The 26,545-nt window shown below is 40.7% G+C and overlaps 1 protein-coding gene across 1 annotated transcript in view; it reads left to right on the top strand.

The window, feature by feature from the left end:
* LOC146796137 (GTPase IMAP family member 8-like) overlaps positions 1-26,545 on the top strand; it is a 124,261-nt gene that overhangs the window by 59,634 nt on the left and 38,082 nt on the right. Inside the window, exons 2-3 of the mRNA XM_085630177.1 lie at positions 18,284-19,182; positions 21,557-21,605. Of these exons, the coding sequence (XP_085486303.1) occupies positions 18,292-19,182; positions 21,557-21,605 (940 nt within the window). The 5' untranslated portion in view covers positions 18,284-18,291. The remainder of the gene's footprint in view (positions 1-18,283; positions 19,183-21,556; positions 21,606-26,545) is intronic.

The raw sequence follows: 26,545 nt of genomic DNA, 5'->3' as shown, positions 1-26,545 counted from the left end.
GAGGAGTAATGATCTTTCCTAACCTGGTTGCAAGTATTTTCGAATAAATCTTACTATCACTATTTATATAAGTGATATTGGTCTATATGAGGCAAGAATGAGTTGCTGGCTTGCCCTTTTTTTTCAAAATAAGACTATAGTGGCCTTCTGCCATGAATTGGGATATAGCCCTTTTGGGCCTGTTGGAATAAATGTATAATACCCTGCTGCAATGGTTGCCGAAATGTTCTATAGAGTTCCAAGGGAATGCTGTCTGGGCCCACGGCTTTACCCGGAGCTAGAGAGGTTATGGCAGCTTCCAATTCTTTCCATGTTATCGGGGCTGTGAGGATTTCATTTTGATCACGAGTGACCTCTGTTGTTTCTAGATCTTTAAAAAAATCTTCCGGGGATTTGACCCCTGGCGTTGTCACTCCTTCAGCATATAGTTGTTTATAGTAGTTTTGTAATACATTCAAAATTTCTGCCGGGGAAACCTGCCCTAAATGGTCTTTAATTTTACAGATTCGATTGGTAACTTCCCGCTGTTGCAACCATTTTTCCCAAACCCTAGCTGTGTTTTCTCCAAGTTCATATAACTCGGCCCTATATTGCGTGTATTTAGCTGCCACCTCTGCACCAAAATGCTGATGAATTTTAGATTTAGTAATCACGATTAGCTGCTGACTTTCCTCTATACTTTGCCCCCATGATTCTTCTCATGAGTTTCAGCTCAGCTATCCTTAACTGCTCAATGCAGTTCCTAATTTCCTCCTGTAGTGCTTTCTGTCGGGATAAAGAAAAACTCAAGGTCTCGCCTTGAATACCTACTTTAAAAGCGTCCTAAACATTAATTTCAGAGGCTGTATTTCTGTTAACATCAAAGAAGTTCCCAATCCACTTAGCCATATGCTCACAGTATGATCAATCAAACAAAAGCTTCCTTTCAAAGGTACAAGGCCTCTGTGCTCTTGAAATACCACTCAGTGGTGTTTCAATTACTAAAGGATTGTGGTCTGAGATAATCCAAGGGAAAGTCTCAATTTTAACTCTTTCAGCCAGTTGTTTAGAGATGAAAAAATAGTCCAGCCGGACTAATTTCCTATGAAGGGCCGAATAAAAAGTAAACCCTGGATCAGCTGATCTAAGCTTATACCAGGTATCAGCCAGCCCATGTTCCTTCACCAATCCTTGAAGGGCCTTATAGACTGTTACTTTTCTTCCTTGATATGGCACGTCAGCATTAAGATTGAAATTGATGTCTTAGCGGATATTAAAATCACCACAAAGGATCAAAGGATATGGCCAATGGCCATAAGGCCAATACTATACTTAAATGGTTTAAAACATCGGGATCATCTAGATTAGATCTGTAAACAGAGCAAATTGAGACGGGCATTATTAACCATAAATTCGATAACAACCCAGCGCCCCAACCTACCCTCTTTAACTTGTTTATAGACTCCCATACCATGTCTTGCTAAGATTGCCACCCCTTTGGTTGTTGTACCCTGCTGAGTGCAAGCTATCAGATCAAAACCCAAATCCCTCAGCCACCCACATTTACTCCAAGGTATATGGGTCTCCTAAAGGCATATAAAATCAATCTGCATAAATCAAAGATTCTTGGCCAACATGGCCCTCTTTTTTCTGTCATTAAGGCCACATATATTTAACAAGCAGATACGCATTTTATCCGTCATCCTTATGTTTGACATTCTCAATACCAAATCTTTCCATAGAGTACAATTGATTATACACAATTATAGAAGTCAGTTCAGTTCAGTTCAGTTCAAAAGCTTTATTCGGTATGTAAAATACAACCATATAAGCAGAACAAATAATAAAACACATAAAATACATAGCAATCCAAAGTGTCTTATGCACTGGGCACTATACAGTTATATATTCAGTTCAACCAATGCCATATCAAGCCAATGATCCTTTAAAGTTATTTGGCAAGTACAAAATCTACACAAAATTATAAGCATGTTATAACGATGCTTAAGATACTATGTGCAAAAATGCATTGTTAAAGTGCAATGTGCATCCATAAGCAGCTCAAAATTAAAACTTGAAAGTTGTTAACTATACATCTTCAGTATAATTTGACAGAGTGCAAATTCCGCATAAAGTGACTAGTGCGTTACATAAGTGCGGAAAGTGCAGAGTAAAGAGGCGGTATCAAAGTGCAAAGTACGTCCAGAAACATCTCATATTTTAAGAGTACATAAAAAATATGAGTAGTGCATAAATGTGCAAAATACGCAGTATGATAAAAACTAAACAGGACAGACTATAGACTTCCTTATATTCATGCATTTTAACACATATGATGCAACAAAGAAACAAATATCAGGACTTTCTAAAGTTAATAAAAGCTTCATTGCTGATTGAGTGGATCGAACCTTGTACTTTAAAAAGATAGGTATAAGGTAAAACTTCCTAAAATGACAATAAAATTTGCAGAACAATAAAAAGTGACAGCAGCTTTGTTTTGAAATGTTATCGCAGGGACACAATATATTAGATTTGATTTTCATGTGCGGAAAAGAAACTAAATGGTGAACAATCCCCAGCCTTAATCGGGTAAGGACAAATCGGTGAGAGTTACGAGTCACAGTAGTGAGATATACCTGAAACCCTTTCCTAAGGTTCAAGCCAATATAAGAGGTTACTGTACTTAAATTACTGGACTGACTCTCTCTAGCCGCATTCTTATATGCTAGAAACCTTAATTTTAAATCTTTCTTTGGTATCAATGCGGCTGCTTCTGGGTTCAGACGAATATTACAATCATATAGAAGGTTGAACCAGTAAGAAACATAGCTCAGCCATGGTATACGTGATGAGTTGTCAAGGTTCAAACAATCTTTTATGATTGATTGTGTAAATATTGTTTCTGTTTTGGACCAGATAGAGCGCCAGAGTAATAATGGGCGTAATGCAGCTAAATCCATAATGAAGTCGATACCGACTTCCATGTGGGTTAACATATTTGGAGCTGAGGGAGGGGCACATAACAGTTTTTTTAAAAACTTATTTTCATCGTTCTGTAAAGAATTGACTGGATGGTGGCCCCATACACCTGCCCCATACAATGCTGATGAGACACACCTGGCTTTATAAATGGCCTGCATTTCTTTTATCCTCTTTTGCCCTAATTTAGCTGCAAATCTAAAAATGCTGCTAGTATTTCTTTTCATCTTCAATCTCACGTTCTCATCCTCATGAGTCCAGTTCCCGTCACCAGAAAATGTTATCCCCAGATAGCAGAAATTATTGACCAATTGCATCTTGTCTTTGTCAATGTAGAAGGTGGATTTTGATTTCACCTTCTTTCCACAAATCATAGCAAAGGTCTTGGTTTTGTTGACTACCAATTTCCTGTCTTTAATAAATAGCACAAATCTATCTATTAGGCGTTGTAAACCAATCTGTGTTCGCGATAAAAGAACAGCATCGTCTGCATATAATAAAATTGGGGTAGCACTTCCGTCGATCATAGGGGCATCTGATGGCAATTTACTTAAAATCGAATCAATTTGATTAATAAATAATGAAAATAAAAACGGTGCCAAGACGCAGCCCTGACGAATCCCTCTAGCAACTTTAAAAAAGGGTGTACATTCCCCCAAAGGGCCATAACGAACTTTACATGATAATCCTGAGTAGAGCCGGGCCAAAAAATGTACACATTCTTCTGGGGCTCCAAGTTCTAACAGGATATCCCATAAAATTTTGTGGTCTACAAGGTCAAAGGCACTACTCAGGTCTGCGAAACAGAGGAACAGATTGCCTTCCTTAGCAACAGTATATTTATGTATAAGGAGGTCTAGATTAACGCACTGCTCCAGAGTCCCCAGGCCTTTTCTAAATCCGTACTGTGCCTTTGATAAAATCGAGTTGTCCGTGGCCAAGGTCTCAAGTCTTTTTAAAATTATTCTACTCATGATTTTTATGGACGAGTCCAAAAGGGAAATGGGGCGATAATTACTCGCCTCAGACTTGGAGCCTTTCTTAAAAAGGGGAATGATTATAGACTGGCCCCAAGATATCGGTAACTGGCCCTCCACTGATGCATTAAAGAATCTAGTCAGAATGGGGGCCCACAGGTGTAATTTGGATTTATATAGATCCAGTGGGACCCCATCCGGGCCAGGTGCTTTGCCACCTTTACTATTACTTAGACCCTCGTAGACCTCATCCAGACTTATAGTAAGGGGTAATCTTGGCCAAGTGTAATCATTTTCCTGTGGGGGAACTAAAACTAACCTATCGGGATTAAAAATGTTTAAAAAATGATGCATCCAGGAATTACAGTCTACATGAGAGGTTATTTCAGGGACTGTATCGTTTTTCAGAAAGGGACTGTTTATAGTTTCCCAATAAAGTTTACCATTATTTGTGTCTGCAGCAAGGTTGAGGTTGTTCCAAGCCTCCTCTTGTAGGGCTCTTTTCCTCTTGACGAGTGAAGTTTTATAATCAGCACGACAATTTTTAATGTTATTAGGGTTTCGGGGTTTGGAACTCAAAGCTTGTTTTAAGTTGTGAAGAGCCTGAGTACAACTTTTGTCGAACCAGCCCATATTAATTTCTTTTTTCCCCTTGAATGTATTCGTGAGTAGGCTATCAATTGTTTAGTTGATTGTGAGTAAGTGACTGAGGATAGCATGCGAGTGCACCTCATCACCAAGACAATAGTTTATCTCCTTACTGCACTTTCTTAATACATCCTCCAACAATTTATGTGGGATAATCCTTGTCCATTTAATCCTCGATCCATTGGGTCTTACAGCCTCAACATGGTTAATACGATTATTAACATCCATACATTTGTTGCCCCAACAATGCAACGATAGAGAAATGCTATTGTGATCACTTAAAGTTTGCTCATTAACCCATAAATTGGAGTATGTAATATTATTGGAGAGCAAAATGTGGTCTATATAAGAAGCAGCACCTCTTCCAGTGAAAGTTGGGCAGTTGATGTTTTCTCTATTTTTCGTACAATTTAACATGTCCAGGTCAAACTTGGCTAACAACGTGTTTAAGACCGTGCCATAGGCGCAGTGGGGGAAGTGTAGATAATCAATTTCCTCCATATTCCCACATTCCCTTCTTAACCCACATAAATTACTCATGGCAAATGGGCAAGGGCTTATGTTGAAATCGCCCAACCAAAGGATAATTGACTGGTAGCCTGATAATGCCTGGGTCCTCTCAATTTCCTTTTCTAATTGAACCAAAATTTTCCCCCTATCAGCAGTGAAAACATTATTAATATTATAAAAATTGATTAATAACAAATCTTTGCCTTTTTCGAACTCTAGACATAATACCTGAGAGTAAACATCCACTGAAACGCAACTTTTAATTTTACAAGAGTTGAGTTTAGTAGATATTAAAAGCAAAAGGCCTCCTTTAGCTCTGCCAGCAGTTGAGCTCACCGCATTTAAACTATATGCGGAATAACCCTCAATAAAAATAGGCTCTTCACACCAAGTTTCCTGAAGACATATTATGTCGTAGCCTATATTAATAAAGTCCCTCCAGAAGGGGGAATCCAGTTTTCTATTCAAACCTGCAATATTCCATGTAACGATACTGTAACCTAAATTTAGGTCGCAGTTAACGTCTGTACAGTCGTTTGGAATATCTTCAGGAGGGGATTCTAAATTTAAAAAGGTGTCTGCCATGGATGACTTGGTTGTAATCGGGGTCCGTTAGTGCTCGGCGATTACACTGTCAACCTCTACTATATTTAGTTCAGATAGGGAGGGCAATTGAACTGCCTCTGCTGTACTGGGTGAATAGCAGGTAACCTGTTTATCGTGCCTCATTACTCCTTTCCGTATATTAGGTCCAGTACTTAGTGTGAAATTTGGAGGAGGATTAACCTGTATTGGAACAGAGTATGTCAATCAATATCCTCCAAGGAGTCGAAGACCTGGAATCTATTATATGTAGGGATACGGAAATTCTGGCGGGGTCTCAGGATATTAGCGGGGCCAGTGTTACATGAATAGCTGGGTTCCGATAAATGCCTGTAAAAATAGCCTAATGGCAATAATGTGATGTTAAATTCCCAGGTTGATGGTAATGGCGCATTTATGAGTGTATTTTTGGCCCACTGACAAGTTTTGAAATTAATTATAACACAATCTCCCTCGAAACTTTTTCTGAGGGGGCCTATCCATCCCACTCTCTGTACTAAATTAATCTGACTGGCCCCTTCCATAGGGAAGTTACAGTTAGTAGACAACCAGTGAAGAATTTTATTCCTCAATTGATCATGATTCTCTACTTGGCCCTTTTTTAGTTTAGGGATGTTGACCAGCACTGCTACATACGCGCTGCATTCCGGGGGCAGATTAATGCAGGGTGGGGGGTTATTACTATTTAATGGAGACGTATTTACTTCCTTAACTTTACGAGTATGTTCTGTTGGTAAGGTTGTTATATTAGGCTGCCCTCCCTGTTTCGTATTTACTGGTGTATTCCTTTCTGTAGGTAACTGTGAACTAATAGTTGGAATACCCCACGGCTGACTAATGGGAGGTTTAGTTGGGGGCACATTAGTTGTAACAGCTTGCCCAACTGCAATACCCTCTGATGTAGCATGTGCTTCTGCACCTAGTGTCTGAGGAACTCGCATCCCAATTTTGTCAATAGATCCTTGTAGTTTGTGAATCTCTCTCGCTAAATAGTCCACTTTTTCGTGTAGTGGCCTAATGAGTTCAGCTAGTTTATCAATAACTACTTCCATACTGGGGGTTTCCAGAGAAATTTGTTTAGCCCTTGTACGTGTTGTAATCTTACTCTCGATATTAGGTAATTTTTTCCCCTTTTTCTTTGGCAAGGTATTCTGCCCTGTAGTTTTTTTCCGCCCCCCTTTTTGATTTGCCGTTGGTGATATTAACGGAACAGGGCTATCCTCTATGGCACACAGTCTGGGGGTATTTGAAAGTTTTGACTGAGTGCTAACATTTACGTCCTCCCTTTCCAAAGTAATTGAAGCTGTATGTAACTCAGTATTGTGTAAGGAGTTCTCACTAAGATTACCTTGGTTAATTGGTAGTAGTGCACTTGAACTCATGGATAGTCTTTTTTCTGTCCGATCTATTTCTTGGGTAAGAGCACTAACTGCTTTTACTAGGTAAGTGTCAATGGTATTGCATGCTGAGTCAGCTGATACTTTGGCTCCCCGCCTGACCATGATCAATGGATATGAGAGGGAACTCTTTTGTATCACAGTCACGATTATCACGATGTGCAGATTTAAATTGATAACCAAATGTCACTCAATACATTACATGTCCTATGTTCTCCGATGACTGAACCAGGGGGGTAGCCCGACCCGACCTCCTACGACCTCTGACGGCCGCAGACGGCCCCGCCCTTGTCCCGGGCTTCTCCCGGCACTGCCCGCGCGCGTCCCGCAGCGCGGGAGAGAGGCTGCAATTTATGGCGCCTCCTGGCGCGATGTTGCTGCTTCCGGGTTCCTGTCCCTGCACACTTGGGACGCTGGGGATTGTAGTGCCTCCACTCTGCGGCGGCGTTAGATGGCGGTGCGGCGGCGGAAGGCAAGGCAACCCTCGACTGGCACAGCAACACTCGTGGGGCAGGTGAGCACTTCTGGGCTAATGGCGAGCTGTTTTGACCCAGTCATTTCATTCTTCCTTATACAAACAGAAGTGCCATGACACATGAAAAAAAGGAGAAACTCAACCCATACCTGTTTGACCCTCCACCTCCTCCCCTACCCACCCATCCAGCCCCTAACAAACCTCCCCCCTCCCCTGCCCGAACCAACCCTCACAAGTGACTAGACCTACCAGGTTCGGTGATGGAGTGGTGACCCTCCCGTCTTTCCGCCCCTCCTGCGAATCTGCCAATAAGTATAAAGGGAAAAAAAAGCACACCCCCTGACTTTAATAGAATTAATCCAAGGGATTGCAGAAACTCCTTAGCTTGGATTTCTGATGAGAAAAAATGAGGAGATTCTCTCCAAATTACTTTGAGCCTGGCTGGATTCAGTAAAAAGACCTGACCCCCCTTGTTTTGAAAAGGTTGAATCATCTGGCGAAGACGCCAGCGATGTTCCACTGTAGAGTGGCAATAATCTGACCTTACAAAAAAAGTATGCCCACTGAAGGAACACTGTCGATCTGACAGGACTAGATCATAAATTGCCTGACGCAGAAGAAAATTTCCTATGTAGATCAAAATGGCTCTGGGTTTATTTCCTGCTGAAGATAAGGATTTCTTCTGCCTAAACGGGAACCTGTGCGCCCGCTGTATTTATTGAGCCCAGTCCCAATTTCCTATCTCAGGGAGAGCTCCCTTAAGGAGATCAACTATAAACTTTAAGGTATCACCCCCCTATGCCTCCTCCGGAATATCCAGGACCCTCAAGTTATTCTGTCTCATTCTGTTTTCAAAGTCCTCTAATTTCCAGCGGGCATCTGACATCGGATTTTCCAATGATACTGTAGTTTCTCTGTGAGTTGAGGCTGCATTTTCTAGAGTATCTGCTCTCCACCTCGTTCATTTTTTTTTACAAACTCGGAGCAGGTCTTAGAAATTGTTGGACTTAGCCCTTTTTGCAGGGTCATCCCTAAACGTTTTGCCTTTCTCCTAGCCTTGTTTCCTGACTAGAGTGGTGGTTTCTGCCTGGCTTAGGCATAAGCCCTAGGTCCCATTTCTAACAGAAATCATTCAAATGACTCCCTGCATCTTCCTACAGGCTGTCTGGACTCTCCGACACTAAATGTGTGCTTCTTCCCAGTGGGCCATGGTACATTGGTATATGGATTCCAAAGAGGTAGGTATTTCTGCCCCTGTCGTGTTGCCTGCTGCTGAACTATTCCCTTCCAATGCTGGAGAGACAGAATTGTCCCAGAGGAAGCCACGAGCCTTTATTTCATTGTTTTTTTTACCGCTTCCACCATGAAGATTCCTCCCCTTCTTGACTGTAGCAGTGTCTGCAGGAGCCTTATTATGCCCCTCATTTGAGTTACTAGAATCCGACACGTGGCCCTGGCAATCTGAGTCAGCCCAGTCTGAAATGTCTGATAGGAAGAAAAATGTGTCACTGCTTTCCATTTTATGCCCGACTGATTACAAGTTCTCCATCTGGCCCATCCACATCTACCTTATCAATAGGAGCAGACGCCTGAGACAGGTCAGATCCCCCTACTGCAGCTAAATCATCTTTAACGAGTTGAGGGCATTCTCCCCCTTCATGCCCTGCCTCAGCTGGTGTCTGAATTGCCCCTTGTCCCACTGCATTTTTAAGGCTTAAAGGGTGGCTCACCTCAGGATTCATGGCGGTCTGCTGTGGAGTTATTTTAAGAAGGCGTACCATCCGTTAAGAGAAGATTGCCAGATCCGTTATTTGCATCTTGCAGGGCTGCATTCACTGAGTTTACAGGGGAAGGGACATCTGGCGCCAAAGATACTTTCCTATTCGGCGTCTTCCCTGACTCCTTCAGGGTAGTGCGTGTTTTAAAAAAAAAAAAGCCAGACCAGGTTCCTTCCAATTCTGGTGCTTCTGTAACTTCCTTTGCAGTAGAGCCCAATTCTGCCTTCACTGCAGCTTTCTTTCCGGCTGAGCCCGCCTCCAAGCGGATTTTAACAACTTTAGCCATGTTAGGTGGAGGCATTGCCGTGAGATTGACCACAAGTATCCCTTTTCCAGCAGCAGTGATGTTGTTCGCAAGGGAGACCAGCCGGTAGGCAAGGCAGCTCCAAAAGTGGCAGACTTGGGCTGCACGAATAAAAAAGTGAGCAGTGAAGAGTCCGAAATTTCTCCCGCTGCAGTCCGCTTGGTTCATGGAGACGCTGATTGCTCTCTGGGGCATGCTGCATGGCAGGAGAGAAAGAAAACACGGTCACAGGACGGACCAGACAGGAGGGCTCCGAGCGGCTGCGATCACACAGCCGCCATCTTGCCCCAGAAGCAACTGTACTTCCTTTTTTTTTTTTTTATTTCTTTATTGATTTTTATATCATCAGACAGCCAAGACACAAACAGTACATTGAATACAAACAAGTTAACTATATCATCAACTAAATAAACACATGACCTATAAAAGATAACATAAAATTCAATTCATAGCCAATTAGAGAGTGGGGACCATAGTTTTAACCCATTTGCCCTTCTATTCTTGCCCTTTGTTTTATAAACAGCAGTTTCCAAATGATAAACAGACAATAATTTAGCTTGCCAATAGCTAAAAACGGGTGGTTCAATATCAAGCCACTGCGTTGTAACACAACACCGAAAGATTGACATGCATATAAATAAAAATCTATCCTCCAAATCTGTTCTTAAACTGCTGCTGCTAGTTTGTACACCCAAAATAACAAGTTCTGCAGAAATTTGTGTTTAAACACCTAAATGATTTGACAAAAAATTCTCTATATCTCTAATAAATTGACTTAATTTTGGGCACAAAAAAAACATATGTATAGTATCTGCAGCAGTAAGATCGCATCGATTACATTTATTCACTTTACCATGTGCCCATCTCGCAAGTTTAGCAGGTGTATAATATAAATCATAAATGGACATAAAATGTTGGCTTATTAATGATCCATTATATAGCGTTTTAATAGATATTTCTATGACTCTATGCATATCAAGTCCTTGCACATTAAGCTTCCTTTGCCATTTATCTTCCAACGTCGATAGGTCATCCTGATAATTAGCCAACATTAGTTGATAAATATGGCCAATTCTCGGTCGTTTCCGAAGTGCTTCAATAATTTTAATCTTTTGGAACATAATTTGGTTTTCAGAGCACTTTCTATCTAAAAAACTACGAACCTGTAAAAACTTAAAAAATTCTATCCGGGAAAGGCCATATTTTTGTTGTAAAGATAGAAAAGAGACTATGTGTTGACCGTCCATTAGATCACCCAGTTGACTTATACCAGCCCGATACCAACTGTGCATAATTGAGTCTTTAAATATATCCGGTAACAAAGGGCAATTAATTAAGGGTGTATAGTAGTTTAAGTTAGAGCTAAATCCAATTCTTTTTGAGGCGGAGTCTACATATCTTGGAATAAAAATATCTGTCGATATAAATAAAATTGTCCGCTTAAATACTGATACTGTAATTGCTTCTGCCAAAAAAACTTTAGAGAAACTTGATAACCTTCATTTATCATTATATGGCCGTAGCAATGTTTTGAAAATGCTTATTTTTCCTAAATTTTTGTATTTATTTAGAACTATTCCTCTTTTATTTTCCATTTCTATATTCAACCGGATAGAGAGAATGTCTTCCAGGTTTCTCTGGAGCTATCATAGATCTAGAAGAGCTTTGAAAAAGTGTAATTTACCAAGAGATAGAGGGGGCTGGGCAATTCCTAATTTTCAATTATATTTTTGGTCTATTTTTTTACAGAATATGGGTGTCTTACTGGTTAATGAAATATGTTTGGATGAGTCAGTAAGACCTTCAATTTATGAGATGGTATTAGGACAGGAGGCACGTCAATGTTTAGTTCGCATTATTGAACCGAGCTACTACAAAAAAAACAAATTTAAAATCATTATAACTGCTTTCGAGATTTGGAAGAAAATAATAAAAAGAATTGGGCAACTGTACTTCCTAATGCAAATTGTTTTTGTACACACATCCGTGAGTGATTCACTGCACCTCTTCATAATACACACAGTGCTGATGAATGATCCTAAATAGAAAAACTAGAGCAGAACATCTGCTTAGAGAGATAACAATCTGGGTGCACAAACACTGACAATAGATCCTGCCTAATACAATTAAACACCACAAAATCTCTCTTAAACCTTTGCTGTTTAATTCACAATAAGAGTTGCTTTAGGGGTTGTGACTCCTTTCTCCCTAACAAGGGACCTTGGGTCTTCCTTCATAGAGGATATAACCAAAGCGATCCTGTCTGCTACTATATGCGTACAAGTGCCCCACTCTGCTTTGGGATTGGTGCAAACATATATCTCTGGAAATTGTTTTCCACACTCCAAGAACATTAAGTCAATAATTAAATTCAACCCACTAACAAGAGCAAGCAAGTGAATAATACACATGTGCTCATGTGTATGTCCTGGTTCTACAAGCAATTTGTGGTGAATGAGATGGTTCCATAAATATTTTGTTGAGAATGGTAGGACTTCATCCTATGTGCTCTAGATAGAGACTGGGAGGGGTACCTACTATAGACTGAACTACTCTTAAACGGAGATGCCAGCCACAACGAGACTTGGAGAGAAAACAAATGAAAGGGGCAATGGATGTCTTTTTCGTTTTAGAAAATATAACATGGCGCAGTCGACCTACACTGCTCTTTAGAGCTGCTTTGCCAATAGTTGCTCAGGAGAGGTCAGCTCTGACTTCAAACATTTCTCACAGCAAGATGTTGTTTAAGTGCAGCATTGTCCATCAAACTGAAAAAGAAAAATAGTATACACTGACAGAGAAAGCAAAACAAAATATAATTGCAAACACTTTAACCTCTTTGGTTCTGGGACATGATGAGAAGGTCCGTTAGTTGATTTAGTCAAAACAGAAAGAATAAGATCAAAGATTCTCCCATTTCAGGAAAGAAACAAAAACTAATTCTGGGCTCCCTCAAAGGTGGGCAAAATAGATTTTTTAGCCTTAAGGTTGTCTTCACATAAACTTTTTGTCTTCACTCTCCAATTTTTCTGACTTTATTTTATCGGCCTTGGGACTCTGTGCACTTTACTACTGCTAACCAGTTCTACAGTGCTTGTGCTTCCTTCCTACAACACAGAAAAATTGGCATGCACCTGATTGGTATATTTAATTTACTTATAAATCCCTATTAAAGTGGTATAGCATATACCTAGGGCTGGTAAATGAAATGCTACTAGAGGGCCTGCAGAAGATATTATTCCTGTCACTTATCTAGCCCCTAAAACTTATTCCAGGTCTGCCATTGCTGCCGGCATGCAATTTCTAACTACCAATTTGACTTGGCAAGATAACCCCCTTCTCACGCCTAAAACTCCCTTTTATCATAAATATGTCACCCATAAGGTAAGTAGGTCCTAGCCAGACCAAAGGGCAGGATGAATTGTAATTAAGAAGTTGGGCATGCACTTTTCAGTTTTATATGCCCTGGTAAGGAAAAACTCCAAATTATTTATTTTACTACTGAAGGCTTACCTTTCCCATAGGATAACATTGGGTTGTCTTATTACATTTAACAAGTGCTAACTTATGATTAGGAGCAGGTCGCAAATGCATGTTTGCTATCTGAGGAACTGTGATTTAAAATCCTCTTAAATGGTAAAGTCAGATTTTGAGTCACAGTTCTGAGAATGCCACTTTTTAGAAAGTTGGCATTTTCTTGTCCTAACCATTTGGTGCTGGCAGCCTGTTAGTTGGTCACATGAATAGGTGTGTGTGAATGTTGGCCTTTGCATATTCCTGCTAATACAGCCACACAATAGGGAGATTAGAAGTGACAGCATGGCCATCACTGGCAGGATGGGGAGGCAGAGCTGTGCACAGCTCCACGTACACATCAATAGCCTGACCCTGCTCACACACAAAAACATTTAACACTAGGTTTTTTGTGCCTGTAGCCAGGCTGGAAGGCAGAACATTCCAGACACTTCTTTGGGGGAAACCTCCAGATGATTCTCCCACTTCATAGGAGGCACCAGACCCACTCATCACATCACTCCTGGACCTCAGGAAGGCCTCATGGTGGACTATTGGCTGCTGTGGTCTACTGTGTACTCCACACAACTGCTTTGCTGCACATGGAAAGACTACGTTGTTGCCTGGACTCTGCCTAAAACCCTCAGAGGTGTGCTGTGCTGGTTGAGCCCTGTTTCTGCTGTTGAACCCAGGACAACCAGAATGACTCCAAGGGCTAGATGGCTGGACTCCTGATGAGAGACTCAGGGACAGAAAAGGCTCAAATCCTCTTGAGCGAGAAACTGATAAAAAACTCGCCTAACCTGTTATGTCAGGGGAAGGGAGCCCCAAATAAAAATCTAGTAACTTTGGAAATGAAGACTCAAAAACGGCTAATAAATCAAACATTAAGGCTGTTACGAAAGGATCAAACAAATTGCAACTTGCGTATAGTCCTACAGACAGCAAAAAAATCTCTAAAACGGATGAAATGGGAAAAAAGGAAGGAACAGAATGAAGCACTATGGGCAAAACTCCATTACGAAGGAAAGCAGAAAAATAGCTTGAAGTTTTGGCAAATGGTTAAAAAAAAAAAAATCCAGACCATCGGGGTCTAAATTCCCACATACCAGAGGAGGTTTGGACAAAATACCTGTTAAAACATTTTAGCAATGAGGACACCATAGTGGGTGCTGTAACACACAAATCTCGTTCCGAAATCATACGGCCAAAAATCGAAGGGAAAGGAATTAATCACGCACCCACAAGGACCCACGAAAAGCACAACAATGGGCTTATAATCTCACCAAAACTTGATAAACCAGTACCAACGGCAGAAGTGTTGACAAGTGTCGAACAATGGCAAAATCTAATTATTCCAGCCGACATAAAACGACAAATAACAAGAGGACGACCTTCAGGAGCACCGGGCCCAAATGGTATTCCTCCCATGTTGTACAAGGAAGACGTGGAATTTTGGAGCAAATCGTTGGCACCCTTATTTAACACTCTAATTTTCACCCAGATACTCCCTGAGTCCTGGCATGGGTCAGTAATTAGCCCAATTTATAAGCATGGTAGCAAGAAGCACCCAAACAATTACCGGCCAATTGCATTACTAGACGTAGAGGCTAAATACTTTGCAGGCATAATCTTGGAAGAGTTAACAACATGGGCAGCTGAAAAATCTATTATCCCGATTACTCAAACAGGATTCTGCAGAGGCCAAGGTACCACAACTAACATCATGGCATTGTCCCTGTTGATGGGACAAGCCAAAGAGACCAAGTCATCCTTATATCTCACGTTCATCGACTACACAGCTGCTTTTGACCATATAGATCGCAACAAACTCTGGCCGAAATTAAGCCATTGGGGAATACCGAAACATCTCTTAGCCGTTCTAATACTACTTCACTCTAATACATGGATCAAAATCAAACTTGGCACAGGAAAACACCTTTCGAAGCCTATTAAAACAACGAAAGGATTAAAACAAGGGTGCGTACTGGCCCCCTTCCTATTTAACCTCTTTCTAGCTGACCTACCGGGGGAACTAGACAAATCCTCCAACCATGCGCCCAAACTGGGGTCAGTCACCCTTTCCAACTTACTATATGCAGATGACTTAGTGTTAATAAGTCGCACTCCAATGGGGCTTCAACATCTCCTGGACGTCGCATATATCTTTTCTGAAAGAAACGCCCTTCAAATAAACTTTAAAAAGACCAAGGCCATGGCTGTGAATTATAGGAAAAAAAGGGAAGTTCGTTGGTACCTGAACGGAGAGAAAATAGATCTGGTAAATACTTACAAATATCTGGGAGTAATCCTGGACGCAAAAAACACGTCTAAGCCACAACTTGAATCCCTACGAGGGAAGGCGACTATGATCCATCTGGCCATCAAATCATTAAAGGCCAAACTTCCGGACCTAACACTTCAACCTCTCCTTCAAAAACTACGCGCAAAACTACAGCCGACCCTCACTTACAGAAGCGAATCCCTACATGGGAAGGACGCCACTCTATTGGACATAGTTACGGCCAAAGCATACAGGGCCATTTTCAATCTCCCCAAATACGTTTCTCCTGCTCATATCCGGTTGGACTTTGGGATAATCAAACAGACAATAGGAAGGCGGAGTGCATATGTAGGGACTTCGCACAAGATTCGCACTGCTGAGACAGGCACCTTAAGCTCCAATGTATGGGGGGAGCTATTTAGACATCAAAAATCTTTGGCCAGAGACTATCTACTCGAACCAATTCAAGTCTTGGGCTTGATTGACTTATGGGGAACTCCAACTGATCACCTTTCTTTTTAAAAAATCGCAAAGAAATCGGCACGAATCATTTCAACAATTGAAGACAAGAATGATCTAGCGAAAAGAGCCCATGGCTGGACAACGCTGGGTGATTATGGGCCAGTACAACCACAAGCATACTTTAGTACTGGCATGAAAATAAAAACTAAAGAAAGGTTTTTGAAATTACGTCTTGGAGTAATCCCTATACTCCCACACTTGCCACCCTGGGAGAGGAAGAATTCCTTAGAGCAGTGTCGACTATGCAAAACTGGCAAAGAGGACATTGTCCACGTAATCTGCATCTGCACCAAACTAAATGATTTAAGGCGCCATCTACTACGTCCATTCTTCAACCAGCATGGCGTGCGGACTTGCAGACAAGCTGTAAAGCTGTGTTTTAACCCGAAGCACAATAAACTGAATTGCCAGGTTGTAAAATTCTTTGATCTAACGGGAAAAAGACTCAAGAGACTAGATGACAACTAAAAAACCTTTTCTAACTGATCTTAGATAATCTTTTAAAGTAATATATTAATGACTTTTTTAAAAACTATTTCTCTCTTTTGATGTTTTACAATATTTGTAAAGATTTTAATTAATCATGTACTAATAAACAATTATCTTATCTCTTGAGCAGATTCCTGGGCCCAGCCTGAGTAAGTTCCGAGCATCCTCAAGTGGTGCCCCTCCAGTCCTGTACCCATGATGGTGGTGCTAAAGGTGCCCAGATAGCCACAATTAAAGACATGTGACTAATAAACTTTTTGGCCAAAAGGTGCTTTGAGAACCAAGAGGAGACTGGGTCCTACCTGCTCGTCGATCTGCCCAAGGTGCATCGTCAGCCAGCCTGATTTTGCAGCAGCCTCTGCTACGTAATTCTCCACAGCAGCAAATCCTGGTCCATAGCTCCTCGCAGAAGCAATATCTAGCCTTGTGAAGCCTTCATCGGAAACAGCGTGCAGCTTCGTCCTGGTGGAGATTATTGACTTTCAAAAAATAGACTAAGTCCGAATGAAGTAATCATAACCACAACCTCGTCCAGCGGCTACCCGAGAACAACGACGCCTCTTCGTACACCATCAGCTGGCTGGCCCCTCTGAACTTTACCTTCTCAGACATCTTTATCACAAAATTTCCTCCAAGTCCAAAGAAAGGGGAGATCATGCCAAACCCACTTTTTGTATCCGAACCATGATTCTTATTGGTCGGCCATAACTTTCGACTTTGCTTTGGCCTCCCATGATTAGAGGTCTGGGGTTGGCGCTTTCATCTTCAAGGTGCTATTTTCTACTTTAAACTTTAAAAATTCATACCTACTCATTCTACTGAGTGGATTCTTGTTGTTTTAAACTCCGGTTCCACTGAGTGGATTCTTGTTGTTTTAGTGGCAAATAATTTCTTTAAATTTACTATATTTTTCCAAATTGGTGTGGGATTTGTCGTGTGTTGTGTTTTCACTTTATTACTGTTTGTGTGCTGCATAAATACTTTGCACATTGCCTTTAAGTTTAGCCTGACTGCTTTTGTGCCAAGCTACCAGAGGGTTAAGCGTGGATTAATTTAGTGACTTTTGTTGTTCAGCTTGAAAAGGATTGTGGCTGTAGCTTGAGAAGGGCTCACACCCTCCTCAACAAACAACGCAAATTGTGACAAGGCTCTTTAGTTTCTGTGAGTCCAAGTGTCTTTCTCTTTCCACCTCACAGTCATGCATCACAAACAGAAAACAAAACAAGTAAGTGCCTAACAAGAACTCACATTATTCAGACTCAAGTCACATAAGCACTTTTCAGTACAGCATCCATTCAGGTACTAATAAGAGTGGTTTGATGTCATACCTGCATACACACCATTCACATTATCTGCCAGTCACTCACCCATTAGTATTTTGGAGTGCCTAGTACAGCAGATCAGAATTGAGGGGCATCTTTACTCTAAAAAAGGTGCATATGGAAGTTTTTAGTTTTACAGAAATTCAATAGGAAACAAGTTAAATGTAGATATCAATGATTGTGGTCATATCTTATTGCTTAGCAAAGTAAATCATAATTATTGCATGTATCTCAATATGCCACAAAGGTAGGATAAATGATACAGTTTTGTTGCTCATGATGAAGTAAGAGATAGAAGATGAAAATAAATATAGTGTTGACCTTCCATACATAATGTTATGCTTCCTAACAAAACACTTTTTGTCAGTTATTGAAAGCACCCTCCCACATCTTAATATTAGTTAAACTTTGTCTAGTTCTTGCAGTTCAATTTGTGTTTGCAAGTGCAAGGCACTACCAGCAATCTGTGTTTTAACAAATACTTATTTATGTTTCTACACTAGGTCACAGGATGGATGGGCTACACCGTAAAGAATCTGAACTGCGACTCATTCTTGTGGGAAAAACTGGAGTTGGCAAAAGTGCTACAGGAAATACTATCCTTGGTGAAAATAAATTTGATTCAAGCCCCTTTTTAGCATCAGCAGCGAAGACCTGTAGGAAAGAGATGGTGAACTGGAAAGGGAGGAATTTTGCAGTCATTGACTCACCAAGCTCTTTTCATAAAAAGCTCCCTTATGAACAAACCATTGAGGAGATAGGTTCATGTATCACCATGTCATCTCCAGGTCCACATGCCATTGTGCTAGTGGTCAAGGTAGACAAATGTGTAACTGATGAGAAGAAAACCATTGAGATAATCAAAGATGTTTTTGGAGTTCAAATTGTGAAATATTTGATTGTCTTGTTCACAAGAAAAGAAGATTTGGAAGATATCACTATACCTGATTACTTAAGTAGATCGCGTAGAAGAGAAATCCAGGAGCTTATCCAAATGTGTGGAAACCGATACTGTACTTTTAACAACAGAGCACCCCAAGAGGAGCTGGTGGAGCAAACCAACAAGCTTCTCACTATGGTTGAGAGAATGGTTGAGCAAAACAATGGGTCATGGTACACCAGTCAGATGTACCACCGTGCCAAAAGTGTGTTGCAGGAAAAAATTGAGGAGTGCAGGAGACAAAGGAGAATGCAGGCTGAACTGGAGACAGAAAGGCTAATTCACATGTTTCAAGAAGAGACCAAGAAGAAGCGGGAGGAAGCAAAGGCAAAGGATGAGAAAACAAAAAGGGAATTTGAGAGACTAGAAAATATGAAAAAAGATGATGCTGAATATTGGAAGGAAGAATATTCAATTATTAAGAAGCCTAAGGATTTAAAAATGTTTACATCTGAGACAAAGGTAAAAAAAAGCCAACGGCAATCATCTCAATACCAAATATGTGCAAGCAACACAGAACCTAAACTTGATATTATAGCATATGATGTGCATAGGAAAGAAACCTTGGAGCATAAAAGGGCATTCATCAGCGAGAGACAACACAAAAGTAGAAATCCAGTTAGAAACACAAAAGAAATCCAGAAAGGCTGAGTACACTGCCAAGCAACAGCAAACACGATGTAGGAACAGTACAGAGGGGTAATGGAAAGAGAATAAGACGTTCAAAGCAGCTGAAAAAATAGAGAAAAGAGGAGAAATCAAAGTGCAGCAATATAAAATGGTGAAAACGTTAATACCTTGTTATCACTAAAAGCCAAATTCCAAAAGTAGTGTAGGAGTGGCAGAGAAATACTAATTATCCCTTATATGGAAATAGCTCTAAAACCCCTCCTTAGGGTGAATGTGTGTGATATAAACACACATTGTTTCAAATTACAAAAAGGAAGTCGGTTAAAAGGGATGTTTCCTTCTAATTGTAATTTGCAATGAGATCTATCAGTGATTTTGCAATCACGAACTATTGTAAAGTTGCAGCCTCTTTGAAAGAGATAGTAAAACGTGCCTATTGTAAAGTTGCAGCCTCTTTGAAAGAGATAGTAAAACGTGTGGAAATAGGAAGCCATCAAGGTTGGACAGCATCCTTTAGGAAACTGTGGTGGGTGGCCTTGGATATCCAAGGGACCAACGCTTTCTGCTCTAATATTTCCTAAAATAAAAAAGTAAACATCCCTGATTTAGTTAAGTAACACAAACTCCTTAAAAACAGTTTCCTATTAGCCTCACACAGAGTTGGTGGTCTGCTGTTCCTTTCGGGCCACTATTACTATTTTTGTATCTAGTCATATGGGACAGAAAATAGCAATCTGCAATTAATATTACTTGTTCAGGTTACTCTGTGCCCCACTACGACTAGACAATGTGTGATCCAACCTATTGTTGCAAAGGACACCTCGCAAGATCAGTGATAAGTCACTCTTTGTACATCAGGCACTACTTCTCTGGACTGAGTGGCTGTGCGTGATGTGTAGGAAGAGAAGACTCCTCCTGGGCACACTGAGTGCTGTGAGTAAGCCTATCCTTGGGTTCCCATCATTCATATATGCGATTTTGCAATCCTGTAAAACTGAGAAGGTAAAAAAGAGACATCTTTCCCTGCAACAGGCTCCTACTTATGTTAAGGTCTATAAAACAACATAATGGTGCACTACTCTGATACTGCAATAGCTACCTGCAGCTTTCCGTGTCAAGGAACCACTTTATCACATAATGTGTAACCTCTCTGCAAGCAATCCATGAGTCTGTCTCTAGCAAACAGTGGTCTGGTACAAACAAGATTTTATACCTACAGTCTAGCACAACATAAAATCTCAGATGCATTTTCAGTCAAGGGTCAGCAGGCTTCGCTGCTTTTATCATCATTGGCAGGTTTATCAGGATATTAAATAGATGATTCACTAGATTTCTATGCTGTAGCAGTCCCTAGCTCCTTGAACCTGACTGTTTAACTGTGGGCCCTTGTTTCTAGAATAAACACTGATGTGCATTGTCTAGTTGTTTCTTCAACATGCATTGTTAGGCAGTGTATCCTTGTTGCTTCAGCTAGAAGTGCAGCCTTGTATCCTGAGCAGTGCCTCGAGGCTAGGTAGCCAGTCTGATCATCTATGCCTGTGAGACAATATTTCTGTATTTTTATATTATTTCTTTCTGCTTGTGAGAACCCATCAGCATTCCACATAGTCCTACTAGGCTGAATGTTTCTGCTGGCCCGTGCATCAGCATGTGCATACTTAAAAAACAATCCTAAGATGTTCACCAGTGTGCGTGCTCACAGGAGGCCATACTTGAATATTTTTTGTAAAAAAGCTTGTCAAGATGACTGCCCAAGATTTCATGAGCATGTCTATTCACAAAAGAACTGCCATCTTGGGATGGGTTTGCCATAAAATGTAGACAATGCAAACAAGCCTTGACAAAGTCAATAGCTCTGCTGATGAACTGTAAAGACCTATTAGCTTGGCCAGAGCTTATTTCCTGATGCGGTCATACATTCTAGGAGGTCTGAAAACTGCAATGTTTTCGTTTTATCCCTTGATTTAGGAGCTAGATTATTCAAGCAAGGGCAAATGTCTAACATGAGTTTCCGATCTTGCCATTAAATTTGATATTATGTTATCCTTTCTACCGTTCCCAGATGCTACCTCTTATGTTCTGCTTTAGGCTCTACTTTTTATTTACGATTTTTGCTACATGTGAACAACATCGTCTGTGCTCTCTGTCTACTTTTCAGAATGTTCTGTAATGTTTTTGATTAATTAAAGTCTTAATTATATTTTAGTTGCCTGTCCACACAGATTCAACAAGACAGAGGATGTCTGAGCCTACTGGTAAGTAAATGTATGTTTCACTTAACTGCTTAGGTTATTTCTCAATAAAAGGACAGAATGATTTCCATATAAATACTCTATGAATGTTTTCTACTAAATCAGAACCGCACCACCCTTTCCTACATAATTCTTAAATGTCCATAGTATTCTACTTAAATCAAATAAATTTAAGAGAAGCCACTTGATCCAATCGGTGATTTATAAAAAAAATGTATTCCCAAAAAATCCTTCAGCCAACGCGTTTCGTCCTATTCTGCTAGGACTTCTTCAGGGCAAACAAATGATCTATGCGACGAATGCCAGTAATAAAAGTAACAATCCAATATGGCATAATCAAGTTTCTCCAACGAAAGTGTAATTCTCAGCTATTTCACTTGTTACCAAGTTGAGAATAATCAACAATGATGATATCAATTAAACACGGGTGGTATACTTCCAGTCCCAGAGATGAAAAGTGCATCCGGTATGGTAGCCAGACAAAAGATGATCAAAACCATATTACTGCAGTCTTTTATGGAACATATTAGTGGCTTCTCCCCACCCCACAGCGGGAGGATCCTAAATCAGGACTCCTCTGTCCCTCGTCTGGTACTCCCGAGAGCCGATAGCAAAGACACTCCAAAGAAACACGCCGCCATTTCAATGTAACAGACGCAAGACGTATAAGCGTAATGACTCTATGAATGTTACTGATATGTACTGTGAGATGACGCCTGATCTGGGAGTTTAATCTGTGAGGACAAATTAAACCAGGCTACTAAGCAATTCCATCAGTTGTTTTATGTCTGGCTAAGTTGCCGGTTTGACTGTCTCACAGCGCTGTCAAAATCTATATAGGGATTGTGAGATGAAGGTAAACCCCCTCCATCCTTGGTTGAGCAATTGTCATCCCCTTAATAAACAGCCAATATTATGCAATTGACAACCCTGGAATTTTCCTGCCATGCAATAGCTCAAAACACGTTTAGCGGACTCAATTGGTTCCTGATAGCCAATTCGGGCGCGCAACATATCCCTAAAGCAGTCTACATGGCTCAATACTTCTCTGATCATCCTCTTTATATATAGACTATGAAGTGGGCAGCAATGCTGGGAGACAATTCACCCGAGAGATGCCTTTAGGTATCCTGGATGACCCTGTTTGTCTTGATGGAATTCAGACAGCCCTTCCCACCTTCCCAGAGGGTGACTGAGTACCACAACCACTAGGGTGAATGAGTGGACTGCCATGAAGGTCGTTCTGAGGGGTGAGTTCCTCGGCAACGTTATTGGTATCAGAAGTCAGTTTCAACTGGGTCTTAAAGGTCATCTAGTTAACATACAACACAGCGTCCTTGCTCTGGATGGGCACCGAGGAACTCCTAGACGTTAAGAAAAAGCTTGGAAATCTCTGGAACAACATTGAGAGACTATCACCAATGACTCTTCAGAGGGGGGACAGATCTGGTAAATGGTTAGTCGGAAATGGGATATATTGCTGATTGTCGTTCTTACCCATCCTCGTGGTACTGCTCCCACGACACACAGCTATAAATACAGAACTGGGGCCATATTTACAAGCCCAGTGCACCACCGGTACGTCATTTTTAATATGGGAAAAAGTGACTCACCAGCGGCGCAAGGTTCCTGTAAATAAGACCCTGGGTATGCATGTTCAGGCCTTGTATAGAAACCCATACCCTGAGATGACAGAGCGTGTAACCACATACCTCGGAAATCTGAGTTTTCTGATAGTCCACAAGCTTGTATGTTAGGAACTATAGAGGAGTTACAGGAGGCTATGCGTTCAATGTCAGTGGTTTACCAATAGACTCCTACCAGATTCTTGCTCCCCAACTAAGTGAGAGGCTGCTCAAAGCTTTCAGGGAGGCTAGGGAACTGTGCGCCCTGCGACAAAGTACAGGAAGGGATTATTTATAAGATGCTCAAACCACCCTTTGACCATGATTAGCTCGGACGTTAAAGCCCTTCAGAACAGATGGGAATTTATTGTGCACAACTCTTTGCAATGTATCATAAAAGTCTAACTATGTATAGGACACTACGAAAGATGCATTTTCAAACATGGAAAATGTGGAAAAAAACAGTGGCTGAACTGAGGTAGCGGACCAAAACATCAGAAGACCTCACTCCAGTATGCTCAAATCAACCTGCACTCCCATGCCAGGTGAAGAAAGTCAGCTCCCGGGGCCCCACATCTTGCACACCTGTCATCTGATCACAAGTGATACCTATGCAGTCTAGCAGGGATGTAATATAGCCAATGAAAAAATGTAAAGTGAATAATGCATAGCTGTCTACTAATAGTCATGCGACCAGTCTGATGGCAACAGTAGAAGCATTGTTTGTCAGTGAGCGGAGTCTGCAATTCATCATCCCAACAGGAAAGCCAACCTCGGGCACCTCTGTGTGCACCAACTGTGCAGTGTGGTATAACGTGGAGACTATATGTTTTGGAATCGTGGCCTGCAGTAATACATGCAAAGTGTGGAGCATGGGGAAGTCCCAGGGAAAGTCAGGGGGGGCCACTGATGCAGCGGAGTTTACCAGCTCTAGTTACACACATACACACAACTCTCATTTGGGCCCATATACATTCAATCATTCAATGATCTAACAAATATTGGCTGGTCATCAATTTTGATTTACCTTAGAGACCAGTTACACCAGCATCATTACCATTCCCAGTCTCCTTATGTAAATGTACTTTGTCGATAGATCTAGTTGTAGATTAGAATAGGGAGGAAATAATAACACATAACCTTTATTTTAAGAACCACAGACTCAGTAGAAGTTTTAAAGATTTATCTGAATTAATTTTGTGAGTCAAATCAGAATACAGGTAGATACACCAAATTCTCCATCAGGAAAAATAGTACAGTTAGCTTATAATCGATTCACATTAATTAAATTCTTGTGATGACAGTACCTGAGGAGAGAAAGAACAGAGAGCAAATATGGTGCATAACCCCACAGAACTATATTTACCTAGAATGGTGTGAGGACCTAGACATCAGAGTATCAAAGATTATGGACAGGTTCAGGACCTGGAAGGTGACCTCTTCTAGTGTAACGCCAGCGTTACACCCCTCTCTGGTGCTACCCTCCTCAGCTCGGGCTAGTCCGGACCCCTTCCTAGATATGCCTCCTCGGTTATTCCGCGATTCTTCCCTAGTGTTGGATTATTCAATCAGATTGCAGCAAATCGGGCAGCATCTCAGCATAGCATCAGCACCTCGGCATCAAGTGTGCCTAACTAACTAAAACTTACCTCTGTTATACCAATTCAAGTGTATGATCCACACCCAAATGTTTCAATTCCATGTACACCCCTCACTTTGATTGGGCCAGGCAGTGGGTGAGGGTATCACACCATACTAAGTACAATAACTTTCTTTAGTTCTCTTGTCTAATTCCCCACCCCTTAATTTTAATACCCACAAGCTTTATTCCCACAAGCATTTCATATGTGGATCGATAAATCTGTAGTACAATGTTTCAGCTTCGCCCTTTCGTAGGTTCAAGAGTTGAGCTTCCCATGTCCTTGCTGGGCACAAGTTTTTTGGTAGCCATTCAATGACCTCATTGGTCTCAGGAAAAGGATGCAGCACACATGCGTAGTTGTCGCAAAGGGATAGGGATATCAGTCACCCTCCAAGGCCCAAATACGAGCTATTAATAAAGTTAGAGAGAAACATGTTAGAATACAAAATTAAATGAATTCACTGTATACCACTTACTTCTACTCTAACCCCATTTACTTACTATCTCTTTTGCATTAATAGCTTAGTAAAACTTGCACAGGTTAGTTTAAGCACGACATGTGCGTTAATGCGAGGGTTTCGAGCAGCCATGTTAAAAGCTATTGCGCAGCTGCAAAGATTTCCCATGAAGCGAAAGGAAACGTCATACTACGTAGATGCAGTAGACGCATGTGCTGAAAAGTTCCCGCGTTTTTGGTGGCCATTTTAAGGACACTCGAGTTACTGGTTAGTAAAATACATAAAAAAGCTTCCCCTTGATACAATATGTAAAATGTGGTGCAACATTAGTACTCACAAACATGTTGATTATAGTATTACAGGTTATTCAAGAGGATTGCATACAAGCAAGTTTTTTTTTACAAAACCTTGCTCCATTAATCCCCTCTCTGATGGCATTTTATGCCATCACTAGCTTCTATTGAATCAGATGCCAACTTTAACATTCTACCATTTCGATTTCTTCAAATCTTTAATTTCTTTCTTTATCCTTTTTAAGTTGTGATCCTTTCATTCTTTTTTAGATATTTCCCTTCAATTCTTCAAGTTGTATTTCATCTAATTTTCTTTTTCTACACTTCTCATTCACTTCATACCTTTTTCTTTTTCCACTGCATTTGTGGCAACACATTATCATCAGAACTAACAAAGTTATGCCCATGATCGGCAATATTATTTGACCTAAGATACTTTTACTTATGTTAGAAACGCAACCACTGATATTGGAAAAACTATTGGTTATTTTCTTCCATACACTGTCAACCTCCAGTGGTTTCAGTTCCTCTTCCAAATGTGTCATATTTTTAATATACCTTCCAATCTCTACACTTTTGTTAGGAATATAAGTGCAACAATGTTGCGCTTTCAACATTGTACAGACTCCACCCTCTTTTGCTAATCAGATATCAAGGGCAAGTCGATTTTGCAAAACCATAGATCTAACAGCAACTAATTCTGTATTGATCAATAACAATCCTCCAGCTGTGTCAGTAGATAACCAATCAACTACTGTCGACAATTGACAGATTTTACGAGAATTCAGCAGAACACCCACTGAAGGTATCAATGCACCAAATATATCACCTACTCTTTCAGAAAAACTAGGTCTTTTATATCGGGTCATTCCATTACTGTCATTATTGCTTCCAGTGATTCTTTTAACATGATACACTTTAGGGA

This window comes from Triturus cristatus, chromosome 10 (genome assembly GCF_964204655.1).
Source record: "Triturus cristatus chromosome 10, aTriCri1.1, whole genome shotgun sequence".
Taxonomy (NCBI): domain Eukaryota; kingdom Metazoa; phylum Chordata; class Amphibia; order Caudata; family Salamandridae; genus Triturus; species Triturus cristatus.
This window is presented reverse-complemented; position numbering and strand designations above follow the sequence as displayed.